At 55.3% G+C, this 18,541-nt stretch overlaps 4 protein-coding genes across 4 annotated transcripts; 2 read left to right on the top strand and 2 right to left on the bottom strand.

The window, feature by feature from the left end:
• Nucleotides 1–790: 790 nt before the first annotated feature.
• J4E85_003882 (uncharacterized protein) lies at nucleotides 791–3,413 on the top strand (the record flags this gene model as incomplete). The annotated part of the gene is made up of 3 exons (XM_051468147.1): nucleotides 791–805; nucleotides 1,534–2,015; nucleotides 2,297–3,413. The coding sequence occupies 3 exons, from the start codon at nucleotides 791–793 to the stop codon at nucleotides 3,411–3,413; spliced, it is 1,614 nt and encodes a 537-aa protein (XP_051327739.1).
• A 568-nt stretch (nucleotides 3,414–3,981) lies between these two features.
• Nucleotides 3,982–4,993, top strand: J4E85_003881 (uncharacterized protein; the record flags this gene model as incomplete). Its single annotated transcript, XM_051468146.1, has 3 exons — nucleotides 3,982–4,416; nucleotides 4,482–4,913; nucleotides 4,976–4,993. 3 exons carry the CDS (start codon nucleotides 3,982–3,984, stop codon nucleotides 4,991–4,993), a joined length of 885 nt encoding a protein of 294 aa, XP_051327738.1.
• Nucleotides 4,994–7,021: 2,028 nt separating this feature from the next.
• SAC6 (Fimbrin, actin-bundling protein) lies at nucleotides 7,022–9,145 on the bottom strand (the record flags this gene model as incomplete). Its single annotated transcript, XM_051468145.1, has 4 exons — nucleotides 7,022–8,042; nucleotides 8,089–8,792; nucleotides 8,841–9,051; nucleotides 9,123–9,145. The coding sequence occupies 4 exons, from the start codon at nucleotides 9,143–9,145 to the stop codon at nucleotides 7,022–7,024; spliced, it is 1,959 nt and encodes a 652-aa protein (XP_051327737.1).
• A 1,372-nt stretch (nucleotides 9,146–10,517) lies between these two features.
• Nucleotides 10,518–12,366, bottom strand: J4E85_003879 (uncharacterized protein; the record flags this gene model as incomplete). Its single annotated transcript, XM_051468144.1, has 4 exons — nucleotides 10,518–11,871; nucleotides 11,921–12,053; nucleotides 12,105–12,293; nucleotides 12,339–12,366. 4 exons carry the CDS (start codon nucleotides 12,364–12,366, stop codon nucleotides 10,518–10,520), a joined length of 1,704 nt encoding a protein of 567 aa, XP_051327736.1.
• Between the last annotated feature and the right edge of the window lie 6,175 nt (nucleotides 12,367–18,541).

Below are 18,541 nucleotides of genomic sequence, written 5' to 3'. Positions count from 1 at the left end.
TGCAACTCCTACATCGAAGCACGTCGCAAATTCCATCGTCATTGGAATCGGGCCCGTCATCCGGTTTCGCAGAAATCATCGGAAATGCTTCGTCGGGCCATCGACTTCCCGAAGCCAAACCCACGTCGGTTCTATATCCTTGTTACAAGTCGTTAGTGTTGCTATGTATGACAACGTATACACAGGGAAAAGTATAGAGAAAAGCGGATTGCAGAAAAAAGAGTCAGATCTTGCAGGAGCTATTTGGAGGCATGCATAGCAGACTGTCCGAACTATAGCGACCATTCGCTCCTGGGTATAGGCTGCTGACATTCTCAGTGCGAACACCGTACAACAGCTACGTGACATTGACAGACCACACAGTCCTTGTAGCACACCAATCCAATCACTAAACTCTCCACAATCACGAAACCGTCGCTGCGGCAGGTGCTGCATGTCAGACGCGGGCGCACGTCGTGGGGACGATGATGCGGACAGCCGTTGAGAACCACGGTTCACATGCGTCGAGTCCACAAGCGACCGGACAGCTCACCCAGTCCGCGTCAATTTGCAGCACCTGGACCGCGATCGATGAACCGTCTCGCACGTGATAGTCCGGCGGATCCGTGATCGTCGGGCCACGCAGCTGCAGCCATGCTTTTCGGGCTGCAGCAATATGGAGCTCTGACCAATTATGACGCGACGAAAACGCGGTGGCTGGGGAGAGGCTTGGAGCTATCAACAGCTGGCCGCGCGCGACATGGATAGGCTGAGCTGAAAATGCCTCTCTTCACGGAGGAGCTGGCGCATCATGCATGAGCAGGCCGTCCGGCCCCAATTGAAGCATACCACGCAACATTGGGATCGGCCCACTGCCAATGGCCATGGTCGTGGAGCTGCAGCCAGGTCGGGGAAGCTCCCGGCAGCTCTGTGGAGCTCCAATGCGACTCGACTCTGGATTGCGACACCAATTGCTGGCCATTGCCCGGTCAACAGCCGTGCTAAGATCAGTTGCGCGTCCGAAATTACCTCGGTGCGAGAAGCGCCAGGATGTGATGGGTTCTCTGGGGTTGAATCGGTCCATGGCTGGGAAAAAGGGGAAGCTGATACGCGCTAGTGCTCCGTGTCAATAACGCTAGTCCCAGCTTGAACAGCTCTGCCAAAGCTTCCCAGCCTCCACAACCCTGCGACCATCGATACGCCGACACAACAGTGATCCGACTGACCGCCAATCTACTTGATCCCCCTCCTCGGCCAGCCTGACTCCATCACTCCTCCACCTACACCCCGCTACTGCATCCAATTGCGCATCTTCAAGCTGCTGCACGTCAACACCATAAAGCTGGCGACTCTTCAGTAGATCCTATATCTCCAAATATCTCCACGTGAGACCCTCAAAGGAGCCAAGAAGTTCTTCTTGATTCCTTTCGAATTGTTTTCGAACGGTTCGAAGGGTTTTCAGGAACGAACGACCAGACTCCGGCAAACTGGATTTTGAAGCACGAGTATGCTCTCTCACCGCGAGTGTATAAGCAATTATGCTAATCCACCCAGGTTCCGATCCCCTTCAGTGTCTTCCCGTCTGCGTATCGGAACGCGGAAGTTAAGGAATCTACCAGTGTCCAGGTAGAAGAACAGGAAGCACAGTTCGAGCAACAGGCTTCTCACGGACGGGAAGGTCACGAAGAGGTCCACGAATCCTTCTCCGCTACCGTCCTCCCTCCTCCTCCGGCTCCCCAACAGCAGCAGCAGTTTGAGCAGCAACACCACGACACCCACGTCAAGGAAGAGGTTCGCATCTACGAAGAAGAGCGCCTCCGTCGTCCCCAGCCTCCCCAGCAGCAGCAGCAGTTTCAGCAGGCTCCCCAGCCCCAGCAGTTTCACGCTCAGCAGCCTCCCCAGCACCGTGAGGAGCTACATATCCACGAGCAGACTCGCTACAGACAGCCCGGACAGCCCCAGCAGCCCCAGCCCCAGCCTCATTCTCAGCACGTTCAGCGTACTGACCGCGTAGAGTTTGAGCGATCCCACGACCGGTAAGTCCGATCCATTGTTTTGCCAGCGCATCTTCGCACGGATCAGCACAACAGACCAACCCCCTGACTTTAGCGGCACCCAGCCACGCGCTAGCCGCTAACCCCTTTCATCTGTTGTTGTCCTAGCGACATGCAGGCCCCACTTTTCCCTCACCTCCTCTAAGCTCTTCCTTGCCCAACCCAAAGCTGACCTTCCTTTCTTCCTTCAGCTACCAACCTCACCCCCAACCTCCTACATCATCCCACTCCCACGTCGAGGTTCAGGACAGGACCTACGATAGACACTTCAATACAGTCCACGGCCCTGCCACCGACTACGCTCCATCCCAAATCGACGTTACTGAACGTCAGATTCGCGAACGTACCCGTCCCATCGTCGCCGGTGCAAGCTACTCGAAGGAGACTTACACCACCAAGCACGACACCTTCCCCAGCAGCAAGCACGTCGAGTCTGTTGCCTCCCACCAGCCATCTGAGGTCCGAGTAGAATCATCTGCTCGTTCCACTGCCGCACCCCCCAAGCACCGCAAGCGTGATATGGGATATTACGACAACGAGGGCCAATACCACTCGCTTCGTCAAGGAATCTCCCACGCCGCTCACAAGGTCGCCGACCGTATCCAACACCCCATCCACCCTCACCGTCACCACCACTCTCACGAGCACTCCTACCCCGGTGCCAAGTACGACGACGACCGTGAAGAGGTAATCGTTAAGGAGAAGTACACTTCGGCTACTCCTTCTGTTGCCCCTGCCCGCCCCGTCCAATCCGGAGCTCCAGTTGAAAGGGTCGTTCGCGTCCACAGCTCCCCAGCCCCAGCCCCTCCCAGGTCCACAGTCTCTGCTGCTGCACCTGCCCACTCCCACTCCATCACCCACGCACCCGCACCCGTCTCTGCTTCTATCGCACCTGTCCCGACTTCTGTCCGTACAGTCCGCAAGATGGCTTCCACCAAGACTATCACCATCCCCTGCCACCACATCCGCATTGGCGATCTCCTGATCCTCCAGGGCCGCCCTTGCCAGGTCATCCGCATCACCACCTCCTCCCAGACTGGCCAGCACCGTTACCTCGGTGTTGACCTGTTCACCAAGCAGCTCCATGAGGAGTCCTCCTTCATCTCCAACCCGGCTCCTTCCGTCGTTGTCCAGAACATGCTCGGACCTGTCTTCAAGCAGTACCGTGTTCTTGACATCCGTGAGGACGGTCGCGTTGTTGCCATGACCGAGTCTGGCGATGTCAAGCAGGGTCTTCCCGTCCTTGACCAGAGCGGTCTCATCTCCCGCCTGACCGAGTCCTTCGACAACGGCCGTGGCAGCGTCCGTATCCTCGTCATTGATGACGATGGTATGGAGATGGCTGTCGACTACAAGGTTGTCCACGGATCCAGGTTGTAGAAACATCTCGTCAATGGTAAGCCATCATCACCATCACTCACTGTCATCGCGCATCATCTAACATTGCTCAGGTCTCATTCAAACGTTCGATCTTCAATCATCCCTTAGGCGTTTGCTTGCTCATGGCCCCTCATCTTATACTTGTGTTCATAACTTTTGCATCGTCACTTGACGGGTAGCATGGCGCTCTCAGGCATCGATCGGTGTCTATCGCTCTCGGTGTTTGGGTTGGTGTTCATGTCTGCTTGTTCGGGTGGTGGAAATATCGGAGCTACATCTGTGGATAGTTAATGAATTGCGTCTCCTTTAACACTCTACCCATGCATCGTGATGTCTGTCTGTTTGTCTTATGTTGTTGTGATTGCTCCTTCTGAACTCTATCGTCATGCCCTAGTGTTGTCTATCGCCCTAGCTATCCGAGGCTACCCCGCGTTCTCCACGCGCTCCTCCACTTGTGTACCTTATCACCAGCAGTTATACCCGGCCCACACGACATGCGAACAACGCACGTATCTTGCGTTCCTCCGCGATGTAGTTCACCACATGAAACATCTGACACCTACTCGCCATGCCTCACTCAGACCACTCCCCATCCCCACCACGCGATCACTTTCCCGATCTTCCAGTCTTCCCCGACAACGTACCCACCGCGCCACTTCTCCGCATCTCGCTTCAAAAGCTACTCGACCACGACGAAGAAGAACAAAACAGGTGTTGGCAAGCATGTCGCGAGTTGGGTTTCTTCTATCTTGACGTACGCAACTCCAATACACATTCAAACAGTGACAGCAACAATACTACCAACACGTCCGCTGTCGACGGCGATGCGCTACTCCAAGATGTGGACAAACTTTTCGAAATAATGCGAGACTTGTACGATCTGGATGTCTCTGAGAAGATCAAGTACGATTTCAAAGATCAAGGCAGTTACTTTGGCTACAAAGGGTACGGTGAAGGTTACGTCGATAAGCAAGGAACGAAAGACCGGAATGAATTCTACAATGTACATGCTCCTCTTCCTTTTCAACTCGAACATTACTAGCTCAAGTACTAACACACAACTTCCAGATTTCCAAAGACGATATCCTCGGCCTCAGCGACCCTCTTCCCTCCCCTACCGTCCTAAACCCACATCGCGACCTATACAAATCATACATCACATCCTCCCATGCAATCTGTATGCTCATAACCTCTCTCCTCTCGTCCCGCCTCCCTCTTGCAACACAGACGAAGTCAGCAGGCGGACTCCCCGCCCTCCACCGTCTGCACGCCTCATCAGGCGACCAAATCCGCTTCGTCAAAGCACCACCCCAAGAACAATCCCTCAAAGGCGTCGCACTGGGCGAACACACAGATTTCGGCAGCGTGACCGTCCTATTCAACCGCCTAGGTGGCCTGCAAGTCAGACTGCCATCCCACATCTCCCCTCTCTTACCAACATCCACATCCCCACCACCCACAGCCATCGAGAAGAAACTCTGCGAAGACGGCTGGACATATGTGCGTCCCTTACCCGGGCACTGCATCGTCAATCTAGGCGACGCGCTTGTCAAGTTCTCCAGCGGCGCGTTGAGGAGTAATATTCATCGTGTTGTTGCGCCGCCTGGGGAGCAGGGGAGTGTAGAGAGGTATAGTCTTGTGTATTTTTGTCGGCCGGAGGATGATGTATTGCTGAGAAGTCTTGTGGAGGGAGGGTATGCGGAGGGCGAGGAGGAGGTTACGGCGAAGGAATGGATTTTGAGGAGGGCGTTGGGGAGGAGGAAGGCGGATGGGTGGGAGAAGAGTGAGGGGACGGAGGCGGTTAGTATGGGGGTTAGGAGTGGAGGGATGAGGACGTGAGCAAGGACCTATGGAGAAGGAAAGCTACGGGAGTGCGTAAGTAGTCGCCGTAGTTGTACAGAGCATGTCCAAGTGCATAGGTAAGTTTTGTATCATGTTTGTGTACAATAATGTCTTCTTCCAAAACTGAAAGTCCTCGAAGCCATGTTGTTTTCTCAGACACTCCGTCATCTCATCTTCTGTCACGGGGGGAGTATATAAGCTCGAGAATCCTCTCTACCTCCTTCTTTCTCCTATCTACCTCCAAAATATGTGGCATACCTAAAAACCTGGGCAGAATATGTCATGTCTTTCCCTTCTCAAAACCTGCAACTTCCTCGTGGATGAACTGGTCTCCTCCTCCGGGTCCCAGCACAAAAAGAGGATATTACCAAAAACACCTAAGAAGGAACCGATGCCTGAAACCTTCCAACAATTCATGGATGCCTACACTCGAGGCACATTTCAAAGACATACGGAAGCACTTTATGTCGCTGTTCGTCGTTCGGAAAGAAATGTCCTGCATAGCGCCCCATGCCTGCTCCTTCCCTTCTCCAAGTCCAGGCCTTCGATTACATCTAGCCTACCTATCTTCTAAAAACACGTTCCCTCTACATTTATGGCATCTGCTTCGGCTCTGTGCGCAACAACAAACAGCCAAGAAAAAATTACATGCCGGCTTCCGCCAAAGCATTGCAGCTACTTCAAAAACTACCCGCACACGTACCTATGTTGTTCCCCAGCACCGATACCACAAACACTCCTCCGCCGCCGGTGCGTACAAAAGCCCATCTTCTCTCGACATCAGACCTTTCATTCAATTTCCACGTCCAGCCATCCCCAGACAAAAAATTCAGCTCCAGACTGGACATGTGTCTGCTTTCTCCCAAAACGACATTCATTTAAACACATGGTCTTTGCTGCAACACACTCTTCACATCCACTTTTCTCTGGACCAAAAACCATGGCTACCCAAACTATGTGTCTGCTTCCTCCAAAAATACGCGCCACCAAAACCGCATGTTCCTCTCTTCCGCCATTCCCCAAGTCGGAACCAACCACAAAAATCTACACAAGAGCACGATGACTCTCTCCTGTCTTCCTAAAAAAAGAAAAACATACTTGGCCCACCGTATGCCTTTGTGCCGCTGGCCTTCTCCACTCTTCCACCGCATTGAATCAGATCGTATTCTCCAAAAGGAAGAGTTCAAAGCTACATGGTAAAAGTGCGTTGGAAGACTGCGAAACGAAACTTCAAAAAGAAAACCGCCATTATCATCATGTTGCTTCCTGTTTCCTCTGTCTCTGCAAGAACTCGAGAGGAAGAATCAAAGTCAAGGCGGTCGGAATCATGTTGCGTTCCAGATCTTGAACCTGATGGCATGAAAATCTCCTTGACTGGTTCATCATGCAGAAGAATGAAGACGCAATTTTCAGGCACAGCTCTGCGAAATTCGACTTCGACCATTTGATGTGTGTGCTTCGGCTTTCTTCCCAGGCTCGGTAGATATGATCGAAATTACGACAGTGTCGGCTTATGTCTGTCCAATCCTGCACGTCTACCCAGAAGGCATAGACATCGAATATATGACTCCCATCAAAAAGCTGAACTCAAAGAAGGATGACAGTGAACAACGATGATTTTTTCTCATTCCTTGCAAAGAACTTATTTTCCAAAAGACAAAACTAAAAAACGCTCGCACGCTTCACCCATAGGGCGTTCGTTCCATCGTTTACCCATCCGCCTCAAAAGGCTTACATTCAGTCAAGACGATCTCACAAAACTGCGCTTACTGTCCACCCATCTTCTCATGCGTGCTCATCAAGCTACCAATGAAAGTAGTGATAAGCCTGCTCTGCACGGCAACGATATCGTCAGGCACAAGCCAAATGGTAGCGCCCATCTTTCGCGCAATACTGATAGCCAGCTTGGCGTTCTGGTAGCATTCGTCGTCGTTGCGGCCCTGGGCGACGAGGTCGTAGTCGACGTAAGCGGGCTTCATGCCGGCGAGGACGTCGAGCAAGAACACAGCGTTGGCGAGGGAAGAGTCCTTGAAGGAGCGGACCTGGGTGCTCTTGCCGCCCTTGCGTGCCATGTCGTTGGCCCACTTGATCATGTCTGCGTCGGAGATTTCGCGCTTGCCGAGCTGTTGGGCGAGACCGTTGAGGGTCGAGACAATGTCCTTGCGCATCAGCTGCCATACGAGGCCGAGGGTGAGTGTGCGCTGGCCGTCGGTGATGTCGGCACCTTGGATACCTGGTAGCGAGAATTGGACCTGCTTGCCGAGCTCGACGGCGTAGTTGGTGTTCTCGAGGGCCTTGAAGCGCATCAGCTCTTGGCCTTCGCGCGGCTTGTTGACGTGTCGCCAGTTTACGCTGCCAGGAATGACCTTGTCGTATGCTTGTAGGATAACTGTGCCGTCCTTGAGATCCTCGTAGAAAGATTGTACGACGGGCTTAACGTCGAGAGAGTTGAGCCACAGAGTGAAGACACGGGCCTCGCGCTCTCCTGCCGCATCAAAGTCGTCAATCTCGGCCTTCTCCTCCTCGGTGATGGGGTCGAGGCAGGGATGTGTGTTGAACAGGTTGGCGACGAAAGCCAGATTGAGCTTCGGGTTTCCAGCTACGAGTGATGTGGGTGTGAGGAACTTGCGGCAATCGAGGGCGTCGGCGTTCTGCAGGACCATCTCAGCGCGCTGAAGGAGGTCGGTTTGTTGGAGCGGCGCGCGAGAGCAAGTTTCGGGGGCGAGCTGGCTGAGGAGGACGGTGTAGTTCTCGCCATCCTTGACGTCAGTGGAGAAGTTGGAGACACTAAGGAGATTAGCTATGTGGTGAGTATGATTGAGCTCGTACATACGTCCTGTGCCACTTGGCGTTCTTCAAGTGGTAGTTGAACCATCTCAGCAAGATCTGCTCCGGGGGCAGACGCAGGAACTGCTCCAATGTCTCGTCATCCTCCAATAGCCTGTACAACTCAGGATGTAGCTTGATGTCAATCTTGCCGAGCAGACCTCTCCGGATGACCTGCCAGATCAGACCCAGAATCAAGTGCTCGCGTACCTCAATGATGTCTCCACTGCCAATGTTGACGACGGAGCACCCGATACCCTTGGCCGACTCAATGACGATGTTGTTGTTCTCGGTGAAGTGGAAGTTGTTGAGCGACTTGATCTTCTTGCCCGGCTTGTTCAGCACACGTTCGTCGATGGTGTCCGGCACGCTGTCGTTGATGAGCTTGGACAGGACCAATCCGTCCTTGCAGGCGTCGAACATCTCGAACGTGTCGGTCGGGAAGGGCAGGCGGTCGCCGATATCTGGGTCGCCGGCGAGGACGGCGTTGATATGGCGCGTGAACTCGGTGCGCTCATCTTCGTTGATGGTGTGGGTGACGTTGGCCGAAGAGCCCTGGACCTGGATCCTGCCGCCGCCGACGCTGCCTTTGGAGGCGTGACCTGGGTTCGAGGGCGAGTTGACGCTGGAAGCTGTGCCGGCTCGTGGGCGGGTTGGGCCGGTCGACATGCGCTGCTGGGCCGGCGACGAGACGCGCAGTTTGGAGATGAGCTGTTGCGGTTAGCTTGCACGTGGCGCGTAGCATGCTGCAATGCGTACATCTACATAGTCGTCGAGCTCGACTCTCCGCGAGCTGTCGAGTTCCACCTCTTTCAGGGCCTGCCGCACCACGTCGTAGGGCTGGTGCTCCGACTGCTGGGCGCCCTTGATGACGGTGCTCTCGTCGAGGTAGCCCTTGTCGTCGACGTCGAGCTTGCGGAAGGCATCCTGCAGGCCAAAGATCTCGCCCTGCTCGAACTGGGGGTATTTCCTGTGCGCAATGGCCTGTTAGCTACCGTGGAAGCCAGCGGATGATGTTAGAAGGACGGCGCGCCCACGTACTTTTGCAGCTTGATGATGTTCATGTTGGCGGTGCAGGTGGACAGAAGTCTAGCACAGCGGGGAGGATATACTGGGCGGCAACGTGACTGCCTGGCTCCGCCTCGTTCTGGGTGCGCGTTCGTCGACTTTGAGCCTCTGTTTTGCTTACCCGATGACGACGTGGGGCGACTGCCAAGACGGACACCTCGAGGGGCAGGTCGCAACTTGATCCCGGATTACGTACGCACGTCACCGCGCTCCCTGCATTAGGCTGCTATCCCTTCACCTGTACCCAACGCGACTACATCGCATGTGGCACACACGACTCTCTCGTACCCCTGGACGCGCAATGCCATTGAATCTTTTCGCCGCTTCATCTCTCTCCAACACCCACCCGTCGTCAATGCCCAAAGCCTCCATGGGTCCCTAGTGTGTGAAGCGGTGTCCATTGCCACCTCACCCGTCGCTAGAGCCAGCCTTAGTCTCTACTTACGAAAAAGCCGCATACATACAACGCATCACAGCACATCACAGTCAATCGCCGACGCATAACATCAGTGGAAAAAGAGCTTTTGATTCCCTCATTAACATCATAAGGTCCATGTCGCCGGCTCGTCCAACGAAAATAAGACACTAAACCATCCCGTCTCCTAAATCGCTCAAAGTGGCTTGACGGCTGTCCGTATGCTATTCAGCCCGAACGCACCACCTACTAAAAAACAACAGGGCGACATGTCGACTCTAGACATGCCCGCCAAATCAATGTCATCATTGCGTGAACATCCCGTCGTGTACGCCTGCATTTTCGTCAAACATGACGCGCCGTTGTTTCCCAAGCAGGAAAGAGTACTGGAGTTGTGTCGCTCACGTCGTCGGCCCCACTGCCACATGTGTCCGGTATTAACGGTGGGTGTGTTGGCGTATGTCGAGCGAGAGGATTACTGAGGTGGCAGCACGACCGACTCCGAAAAGCTTCCAGACTCTTTCCAGCTCCAGAAAAGTAAAAGACGTGGTTGTAGAATGTACAAGACTTGCACGTGCTCGTGCCGCATGCAGAAGTCGTATATCATGAGACTGAAAGCCCAGGATATGGTGTCGTGGAACACGAGTTCCGAGAAGCAAATGGTCGTTAAAGTCGTGAATGCCGAAACGTGTTGAAATGTAGACAAGAGACATAACCAAAGGAAATATAAACACTAGGAAATACGAGAGAGCGACAAGATGGGCGTCTGCGTCACCCCGAGTCGTTGCGTTTCGGTCCGTGAGTCTGCTGGTGAATGTCGAGGTACCATGTTGTGTTGCTGCTGAAAAGACCGCTCGCTCAATGCCGCGAAATCGCTGTAGATAGAGGCCAAACCGCCTTCTAATGTGAGAACAGGCAGCTGACCACCCGAATGCTTGCGCGAATGAGTCCGATTACCGCCTGGTACGCTGAGCCTGGGCCGTCATGGTATGCGCGCGCTGAATGCCAGGGTTGGGGTCGGCGTAGTTTCCACCAACGGCACCGCCCTCCATAGTCTTGCGTCTTTTGAGGCCGCCCATATCGTCGCCTTGAACGCTGTCAGGGCGGTATGGATCCTGCTCCTCGTCGTCGCGACCGCGCTTACCGGAGTTGTTCACTCCGTTGGAGGGAGGGTATCCCTGGCTGGAGTACTGCGAGACAGCGCCGGGACCCTGGTAGGCGTCGTGAGCTGCGTTACCGTTAGGGGGACCTCGGGGATCGCTCATAACACTGTAAAGGTTGCTGGAAGGGGGTCCCTGACGTTGCGGCGTGGAGTAGCCCGGGTTCCATTGAGGCTGGCCGGTAGCTGCCGATCGAGGCGTGGCTCGTCCAGACCCGTTTTGGTGGGGCGATCCCGTCATCTCAGGAGACAGGTGGGCGTGGTCGGGGTGCATGGCGCCAGGTGCACCGTTGGAGGCGTATCCGTAAGGGCCTCTGTTTCCGTTGTAAGGAGCGCTGGCGTGGGTGTACTCATTTTCATGATCGCCCTCGCTTCCAGCTTGGGGAGGAGCCACCTGCTCGCTACCCTGCGGCATCATGCCATCGGCTGGCTTGACGTCGCCTTCATCCGGCACATCGCTGATGCGCGATGGTGGTGCCATCTCCGTCTTTGGGTAAGAGCCGTCTTGACGGTATCCCATCATGGGCTGGCCCTGTGCGTATTGGCCTGGCTGAGATGGTGGTCCTGAGTACAAGGGCCTGGAGCCATCAAAGCTCTGACCAGAAGCGTACGACATACCCTGCTGCACAGCGCCAGGTGGAGTGCTGGCGGGCGTGGTTGGTACAGAGCGCGTGTTGCTCAGTCCAGTGTCGATGGACAGCGGTTGACCTCCTTGGGAGTTTTGGACGTTGGCGCCGTTCCACTCGTATGAGCTACCTTGGTTGCCCATACCCATGATGCTTGAGGCGCTTGTGGGAGGAGTAGGGAAAGTGTGAGCCCGGTCGATGCCGGGGCGACCTGACGAAGGGTGCGGCTGGATAGCATGCGGTGGCTGAGACATGGCAGCACCAATCGGGTTGCTCATCGAGTGGTGATGATGGAGCGACGGAGGTTGCGACGCTGCCGGTCCGGACAGGTATCGCTGATGTGTCTGCGTATGGTCAGGTCTCCGGTTCCCAACAGCAGCCATGGCAGCGCTTCCTACACTTGCCCTCGTCTGGTTCGAGGGATGATAAAGCAGTGCTCCAATGTCGTGAACAAACAGAGGATACAGTTGCTCGGTGATCTTCTCCTTGTTGGCAAACTCGAGAGCTCGCTCGAAAGGAATCCTGTCTCAAGTTAGTGTCTGAAAGTCGCATGCGAAGTGGTGACACTTACCAAACACCCTTGAGATGCATTGGGCCGATCTTAACAACATGGCGCGTCTTCTCGCTTTTCAGTATGCCGTCACGACGACCTCGGGTCATTCCCGCGACATTGAGAAGCTTGGTGCCGTTGATCATGTGATTGTCTATAATGAGTCAGCTCAGTATTCCGTCGTGTGATTGAAGACTAAACATACCTTCACGGCGAGCAACACAAACGCCCTTGGCTTCAACCTGGAAACAAAGACTGCCTTCATCTTCCCACAGTGTTGCGGTCACACGGGGCTTCATTCCTGGGGGAGCGACCTGGCCAGTGTGGTCGAAGGTCTGAGATTGATAGCTCTGCGAACCTGGTAGTGATGATGCGGGGGCTCCGGACGACATAGCTAGAAGAGTCAGTCTTATCTCTGAGGACATGGCATCAAGCTTACCTGGAAGTTGGAGCGTTGAAGGCACCATGGCCGGATTCATTGAACCAGAAGAAGCAGGCATCTGCGAAGGGACACCAGTGGGGTAGCCATATGGATATCCGGGTGGACCTTGGCTGTACTGGTGTTGAGGCTGCATCATCGAGGACTGTTGCGGGGGGTACGAGTAATGCGACAAGCCCGAAGGGGGAGCTGACGCCGGAGCGTGGGTAGCGGTAGCCATGTGGGGTTGATGCACGTCAGCATACGATTGCATCTGGTTCATGCTGTTGTAGCCGCCCGTAGCAAAGCCGTATCCGTCTTGGGTGCCGAATGGTGACTGCGCGTTCACGTGGGAGTCGCGACGGATAGACTGTGGGGTGTGTTCGGGGGAGGGCGTCTTGAACCCAGTGGCCTGACCGTTGATCGATGCGGCGTAAGATGTATGGGAACCTGCGCTTCCACCGACCACTGAACCAGAGCTAATGGAGTCGCCTCGAGGGGAAGAGGAGTTTGACGAGGCGCTAGGATGCGATTGTATCTGGGGTAGGGCTGGCAGACGCTCGTTGGATACTGCAGGCTTGGGCTGGTAGTGGGATTGGTACCAGGTATCGACGGGGCCGCGGGCGTGGACCGACGAGATCGACGGGAGCTCCAGCTTTACGGTATTGACGTGTTTTCGCGTAGAAGTCTCTGTGTCGCTCTTCGAGAAGCTTTTCGCGAGGATGCTCGAGTCAGTCCTCACGATAGCCGAGCGTATTGTTGTGGCGGAGCAATCAGTCGACGCTCACGAAACTAGATTGCAGTATCTGCGCACGTATCCGACAGACGATAGCTCGCTGTTGTTATAGCTTGCCGCAAAAGGTTGACAGGACGAATGATCTTCACCGCAAGTTAGTTGTTTGCTTCCTCAAAACGAAATCGGTCGACTGCAGCGGCAGCCAACGAGACGCGGCCAGACACGTGTGCAAACAAATCCAACTGGAGAGGCAGGTTTGAGAGTACAATGGGGAGAGTCGAGTGAAGGGTGGTGGGCCGGATTGGTTGGGGTGGGAGTGCAGTGGTGGTAATCGTGAATGGAGGAACTGACCAGGATGACTTGTCGATAGATAGACGCGACGCAAAGCTCAAGGCGCGAGTGAAGCTGCAGGCTAAATTCGAACGCTGCAAACAATGCTAAAGTGTCAAAAAGCTAATCGTTACGTCGTTGCAGTCGTGAAGCAGGAAGAGCTGGTAGTCGACAACGCTTTTGACGCTCAGGTGCAAAACACGCAAAGGGAGGAATTGACGAATGCCGGTCTGGAAGAATAGCTGAAGATGGCTGAACGGGCTCGAAACATGTGCTGCAGGGTGGACGTGGGCGTGGGCAGTGTTGTTGTCGTGAAGGGTCGTAATGTCGTCGCGCTTCGTTAATGCGGGCCGAGCTGTATCGATACTGATAACCGCTGCACCTGCAAGAAAACACTACGCGCAGCACGCGTCAGTACTCGCACGTGGGACACAAAAGAGGAAGAAGTGAGTGCAAGACAATCAACAAGCGGCCGTATATGGGATGTAAACAGGGAAAGCCAACAGAGAGGCTTCTTCGCAGACTGCGGTGGGGAGGCGGAGGGTTTAGAGGCGGAGGTGGTTGGGATGGGACCTCTTGCTAGTGCTGGACCAACCAGACAACGCGCGACAGATAGGCGAAGGAAACGCAGGCGGCGTGTCCGGCGGGCAGCATTCGAGCGTGGCAGAACAGAAGAGAGTGGGTAGACCCTTTGACTTACCAAATTCTTCAACGAACGAACGCGAAGAGTGCGGACAACAACGACGCTGGACGGTTGCTTGCGTGTGGAGAAGGAAGTCGTTCTTGACGGCGATGCTGCAGGATTCTCTGCAGCGCTCGACAGCAGGCAGGCCGCAGCTAAGAGGGCTGACCGAGACAGGCGAGCAACGCACGCCCCGCCAGGTAGTCTGTTCGAGGTGGCCGCTTCTTTTGCAGGCGGCGTGTCCAATGCTTCTACACTGTCAGTGCGCGATGGGCGTCGCTGGCAAGTTGTTCCGTAGAGAAACGCTGTAGCTGCGTGAACGGGCCGGCGCGAGTTTGCAGGAGCGGCTCAATGAGACAGGCGATGCAGTCGAGATGAAGCCGCAGCAGCGCGTGAAGCCAGAGACGGTGCGCCCAAGGTGCAGGCTCTTTACTGTACCTAGGCACGGGTGGTGGAGATCTTCTGGGGACTCAGCGCTGCACACACACGAGCCGCCGCGAGCACACAATCTAAATTCACATCGGGCTTGGTGAGAGTCGCAGAGGACACGATGGCATGGGGGTGGCCCGGCTTGCGCACCCAGCCTGGACCCGCGAGCAACAATCCCGTGAAAGGCAGGCCGTTTCGCTCTCGACGCACAGACTCCACCTTGGAGCATGCTGACTGGGCTGATCCGCCGACGGTGCGGTTGACAAGGGCGCTGGATGGAGAACGAGATGACAGGGACAGGGCTGCGAGGCTATACCGCGACGACCACTATGCACGCAAGCGAGCATAGCACTCTCGTGCCAGCCACCACCCTGGCCCAAAGAAACACGACAGCAGACGCATCCTCTCGCACGCCTGCTGCCATGAGCACGTCTCAGGGACCGTCAGACGGCTGCTATTCCTGTTCGTGCCTCCAGACTCTTGCCAGCTTCCTAAACACTGGCGATGACATGGCGGGCAAGGATAGTGGGCTCCATGTTTAGCGGGCGCCTACTTTTTTTCACCAGTGTGCCGCTTCCTGAGGCATCGGATGGGCTCCCGATGGGGATAACACGGCTGAATACATGGGGCCATTGAGAGTAGCCGGAGATATTTGACGCGCAGTGCGAATACACCTAGTCAGTCGTCGAGTGATAGGGAGCAGTCGCGCAAGGGCTGCAGCCTTTGACTAAGCTGCGCCGGACCGCGTTGATGCGGAGCATAGCCCAGAAACGCATCCCAACAAGCGATCGGAAAGCCCCAGGTCAAACGTCTGGGTCCATATCACGCACAGTCGGCTGGAGCTGCTGAGTGGCCCGGCTGGCGCGATGATTTGCACTGCTGCGAGTCAGAGCGGGACGCTTGGTAGTGCTCACTGAGACGAAAAAGCAGAGAGAGACACTGCAGCACTGCCGGCCAGCCACGCTCGCTCTGAAACGGGCTCAACTGCCGCGGCACGCCCATGGGCTGACCACCATCGTCATCCTTTCCTCTTTCACAGCGGCAATGGATGCTTTGGGCAGGACGTAGATGAGATCCAGCTCCCCGAATGTCTCTCGACACCCTGATGCCGTGCGAATTCCCTGCTCAGGCTAAATGGGCGCCCCATCCAACTGTGGCAGGGATGAGGCCCGAGAGCGAGCGGGATAGACGGACGGTAGGCCGTGCAAGCCAGCTGGCTGTTTGGTATGGTATTGGTCAGACCCGATTTGATTGGCTGTGTAGTCGACGGTATGGACTGAGACCAGCGTCTATCATTGCCATGGGCTTATCCACTCGACGGCCTAGACACGCAAGACATGAAGCGAGCATGTGAAGCAGGTGCGACGTGGAGACTCGACTGTGTGCGACAGCCATGTCATGTCCGCAGCGTCGACCATAGATGCTGGAAGCCCTCCACACTGCCATCGATGGACAAACGTGCCGACCGTGACACAGGCTTGGGCTTGACGTTGGATGTGGACGCCGCAGAGTTTGATAGGATGCCCACTAGTTGCGGTGAGTAGATGCGCTGGCGACGCTAGCCCCAAGCAGCCCTGCCAAGCCGAGGTCACGCTTTCTTACTGCGCCCTCAACAGCCACCCGCACTACCGCGCTATGAGTGCAACTCAATATTCATCACCGTGTCTCGCTGTCGGAATCTCTTGACCCAGTACCCTGGCAGTGACCTAGTGCAGTATCACAAGGGCATTCCTTTCGGCCAGCTGAAACAGTAATACGGCCGGACGCCTCCCTCGCCGCAATCCTCAAAGCGAGAAACGCCCTGCCATGTCACTGCGTCACGGGATTCGCAGCACAGCGCACGGGAGAATCCGCCTCCATCCCTGCCACAACCATGCGAACGGTGACAGCCTCGACTCTGGGACTCAAAGCAGGCCAGCCACTTGACAGTTGGCACCTGTCCTGCCCATGTTATCGCCTCAGGCGCCAAACCAACTGTTCGCATCCATCTGATCCCCCCTGCTAGCCGCGGAGCGTACACTGATGCTCTGACGGCCAATCCTCCCATGTTATCTTGCAACATGTGGTCTCAAGTCTGGTCGGGAACAACATTCCCGCACACCTGTACCACTACTGACGGCATCAGATGAGGGCTGTCGGAGCATATCGCATCGTCAGTTGATCCTCGCCAAGATTGGAATGGCCATGCCAGGAACTCTATTACAGTGCGGTAGTACAGTTGCTAGTATGTGAATCACACCAGAGGCGAAAGGTAGGACCAGAAGCTCAAGCGACCCGCACCGTATTACCGTGTGTAAGTCTACGTTCAAGGAGCTGTGCGCACCATCTCCTCACCAAGGCGCAGTCACACCCTCGTCGCGTGGACTACCGTGGCTAGCAGATATGCACAGGTGTAAATAAACGTGCAGTGCAGCCGGCGCGATGTGGGAGCGGATCGTGGAGAAAGGCCCGCGCCTGTCTCTACCTCTTACTTGCTGACCACCACCACAGCGGCAGTCGGGACTGGCAACATCAGTGTGTCAGAGCAAATACCGTCCTTGACCGATCCGGTCGAGCGCCCAGAGGTTTCAACCTCTCAGCACAAGACCAGCGTTCTATTCTCGATCCTTTGACAGGGTTCATCAAAAGGGCGACTCTTGTTGCATCAGCCTTAGCTCCCTCGAGCATCGTGTTCTCGTGTAGTGGCCACGCAGTGGGGTCTGTGTACATTCCTGTCCAACTGGCAATAAAGCGCAATCTGTACTCGGACCACAGCTGTCTGTATCCCCGGACGAGGGCGTCGCCCTGAGCCTGCTTAGTACAACTACCAAGCTTATCATTTGCTTCACTGAGAATACCGCTCTAGAGAAAAGAAATCATTCTCCACGTCCAAGTCAAAGACCGTCTCGAACACATGTACAAACGTTCCTGCAGCGTGAGGCAATCCCGCGATGCGGCCGCGCTTGGGACAATCTAGCCTTCGATTGGATAACGCCGCGTATGCAGCAAGCCGCACTTGCATATGCATGTGATATAGGGTATCCCTGCATGGTCTGAGCCAAGCTCGTGCCCCTCAGTCGTCCACGATCACGGCTCGATCGAACTGCTGGAATAAGGCCTTCACGTGCGGTTCCACTGACAATTTCATGTCTTCGCTTGATAGCACACGAGCGCGAAGCGACCGTCGTGGGTTCAGAGCGAGATATTGAATTCTCCCGCGACGGTCATTCTGGAGCCCTTGCTTCCATATTGATCAGCACCACATCCTCGTTCAAGCGTTCAGATAGGCGTTCGGCTACCAATCACCACCGGCCACGTCAGGAGACAGCAGAGCCGTTATCGGGGTATCGACGGAGCAAGTAAGCCACGACCGCTCCTTGCAGCTCGTGGGGTGCGACCTCTGATTTTGATTGGCGGGTCGACACGCTCACCGGTCTTGCTTCATGGGTTTTCGCCCCACCCCTTGTCACGCTCTGTGGACGACTCGCTTGTTCCGACGTTCTCTAGCGTCTTTTCGATTGCACTCCAGATGCTCTTCGATGCTCAACAAAGTTCAACAATGAACAATCGAAGTGAGGGGTTCATTGTTCGGTTGAGATGACTACCCGTTTTGCCGGCAACAAACATCCTCTAGAAGCGAAACCCTCACCGCTCTTCTATTCTTGTACCTCGGATCTTCAATGGAAGGTTGAAGCAATCTAAAAGCTTGCTGGCGAGCTAGGGTGAAGTAGACGGCCGTGCTCCCCCCGCTGCGCCGCACGCTCAGCGTATGTATGTACTTGTAAAGTGCCGGCAGCGACGCAGACGTTTTGGAGTCGTCACTTGAGTCAGAAAGTCGCCGGTGGGCACACATGTCGACTTCCGCCTCCATGCAGCATCTCAACGGCAGCCAAAGCAGGCTGCCATCTCGCAGCAGAGTCGCTTGTGGCTAGGGCGGTGCATGATCCGCACGACATACCTACATGCGTCAATTGTATGTCTTGCCACAATTCAGGGTACACTGCAGTATGCCCCACGCTATGAAGCGGATTACATACGATCATCAAGAACCTTGGAATGACTCGAATT

This window comes from Alternaria conjuncta (genome assembly GCF_024043145.1).
Source record: "Alternaria conjuncta strain BMP 0040 chromosome Unknown scaffold_5, whole genome shotgun sequence".
Lineage (NCBI taxonomy): Eukaryota > Fungi > Ascomycota > Dothideomycetes > Pleosporales > Pleosporaceae > Alternaria > Alternaria conjuncta.
This window is presented reverse-complemented; position numbering and strand designations above follow the sequence as displayed.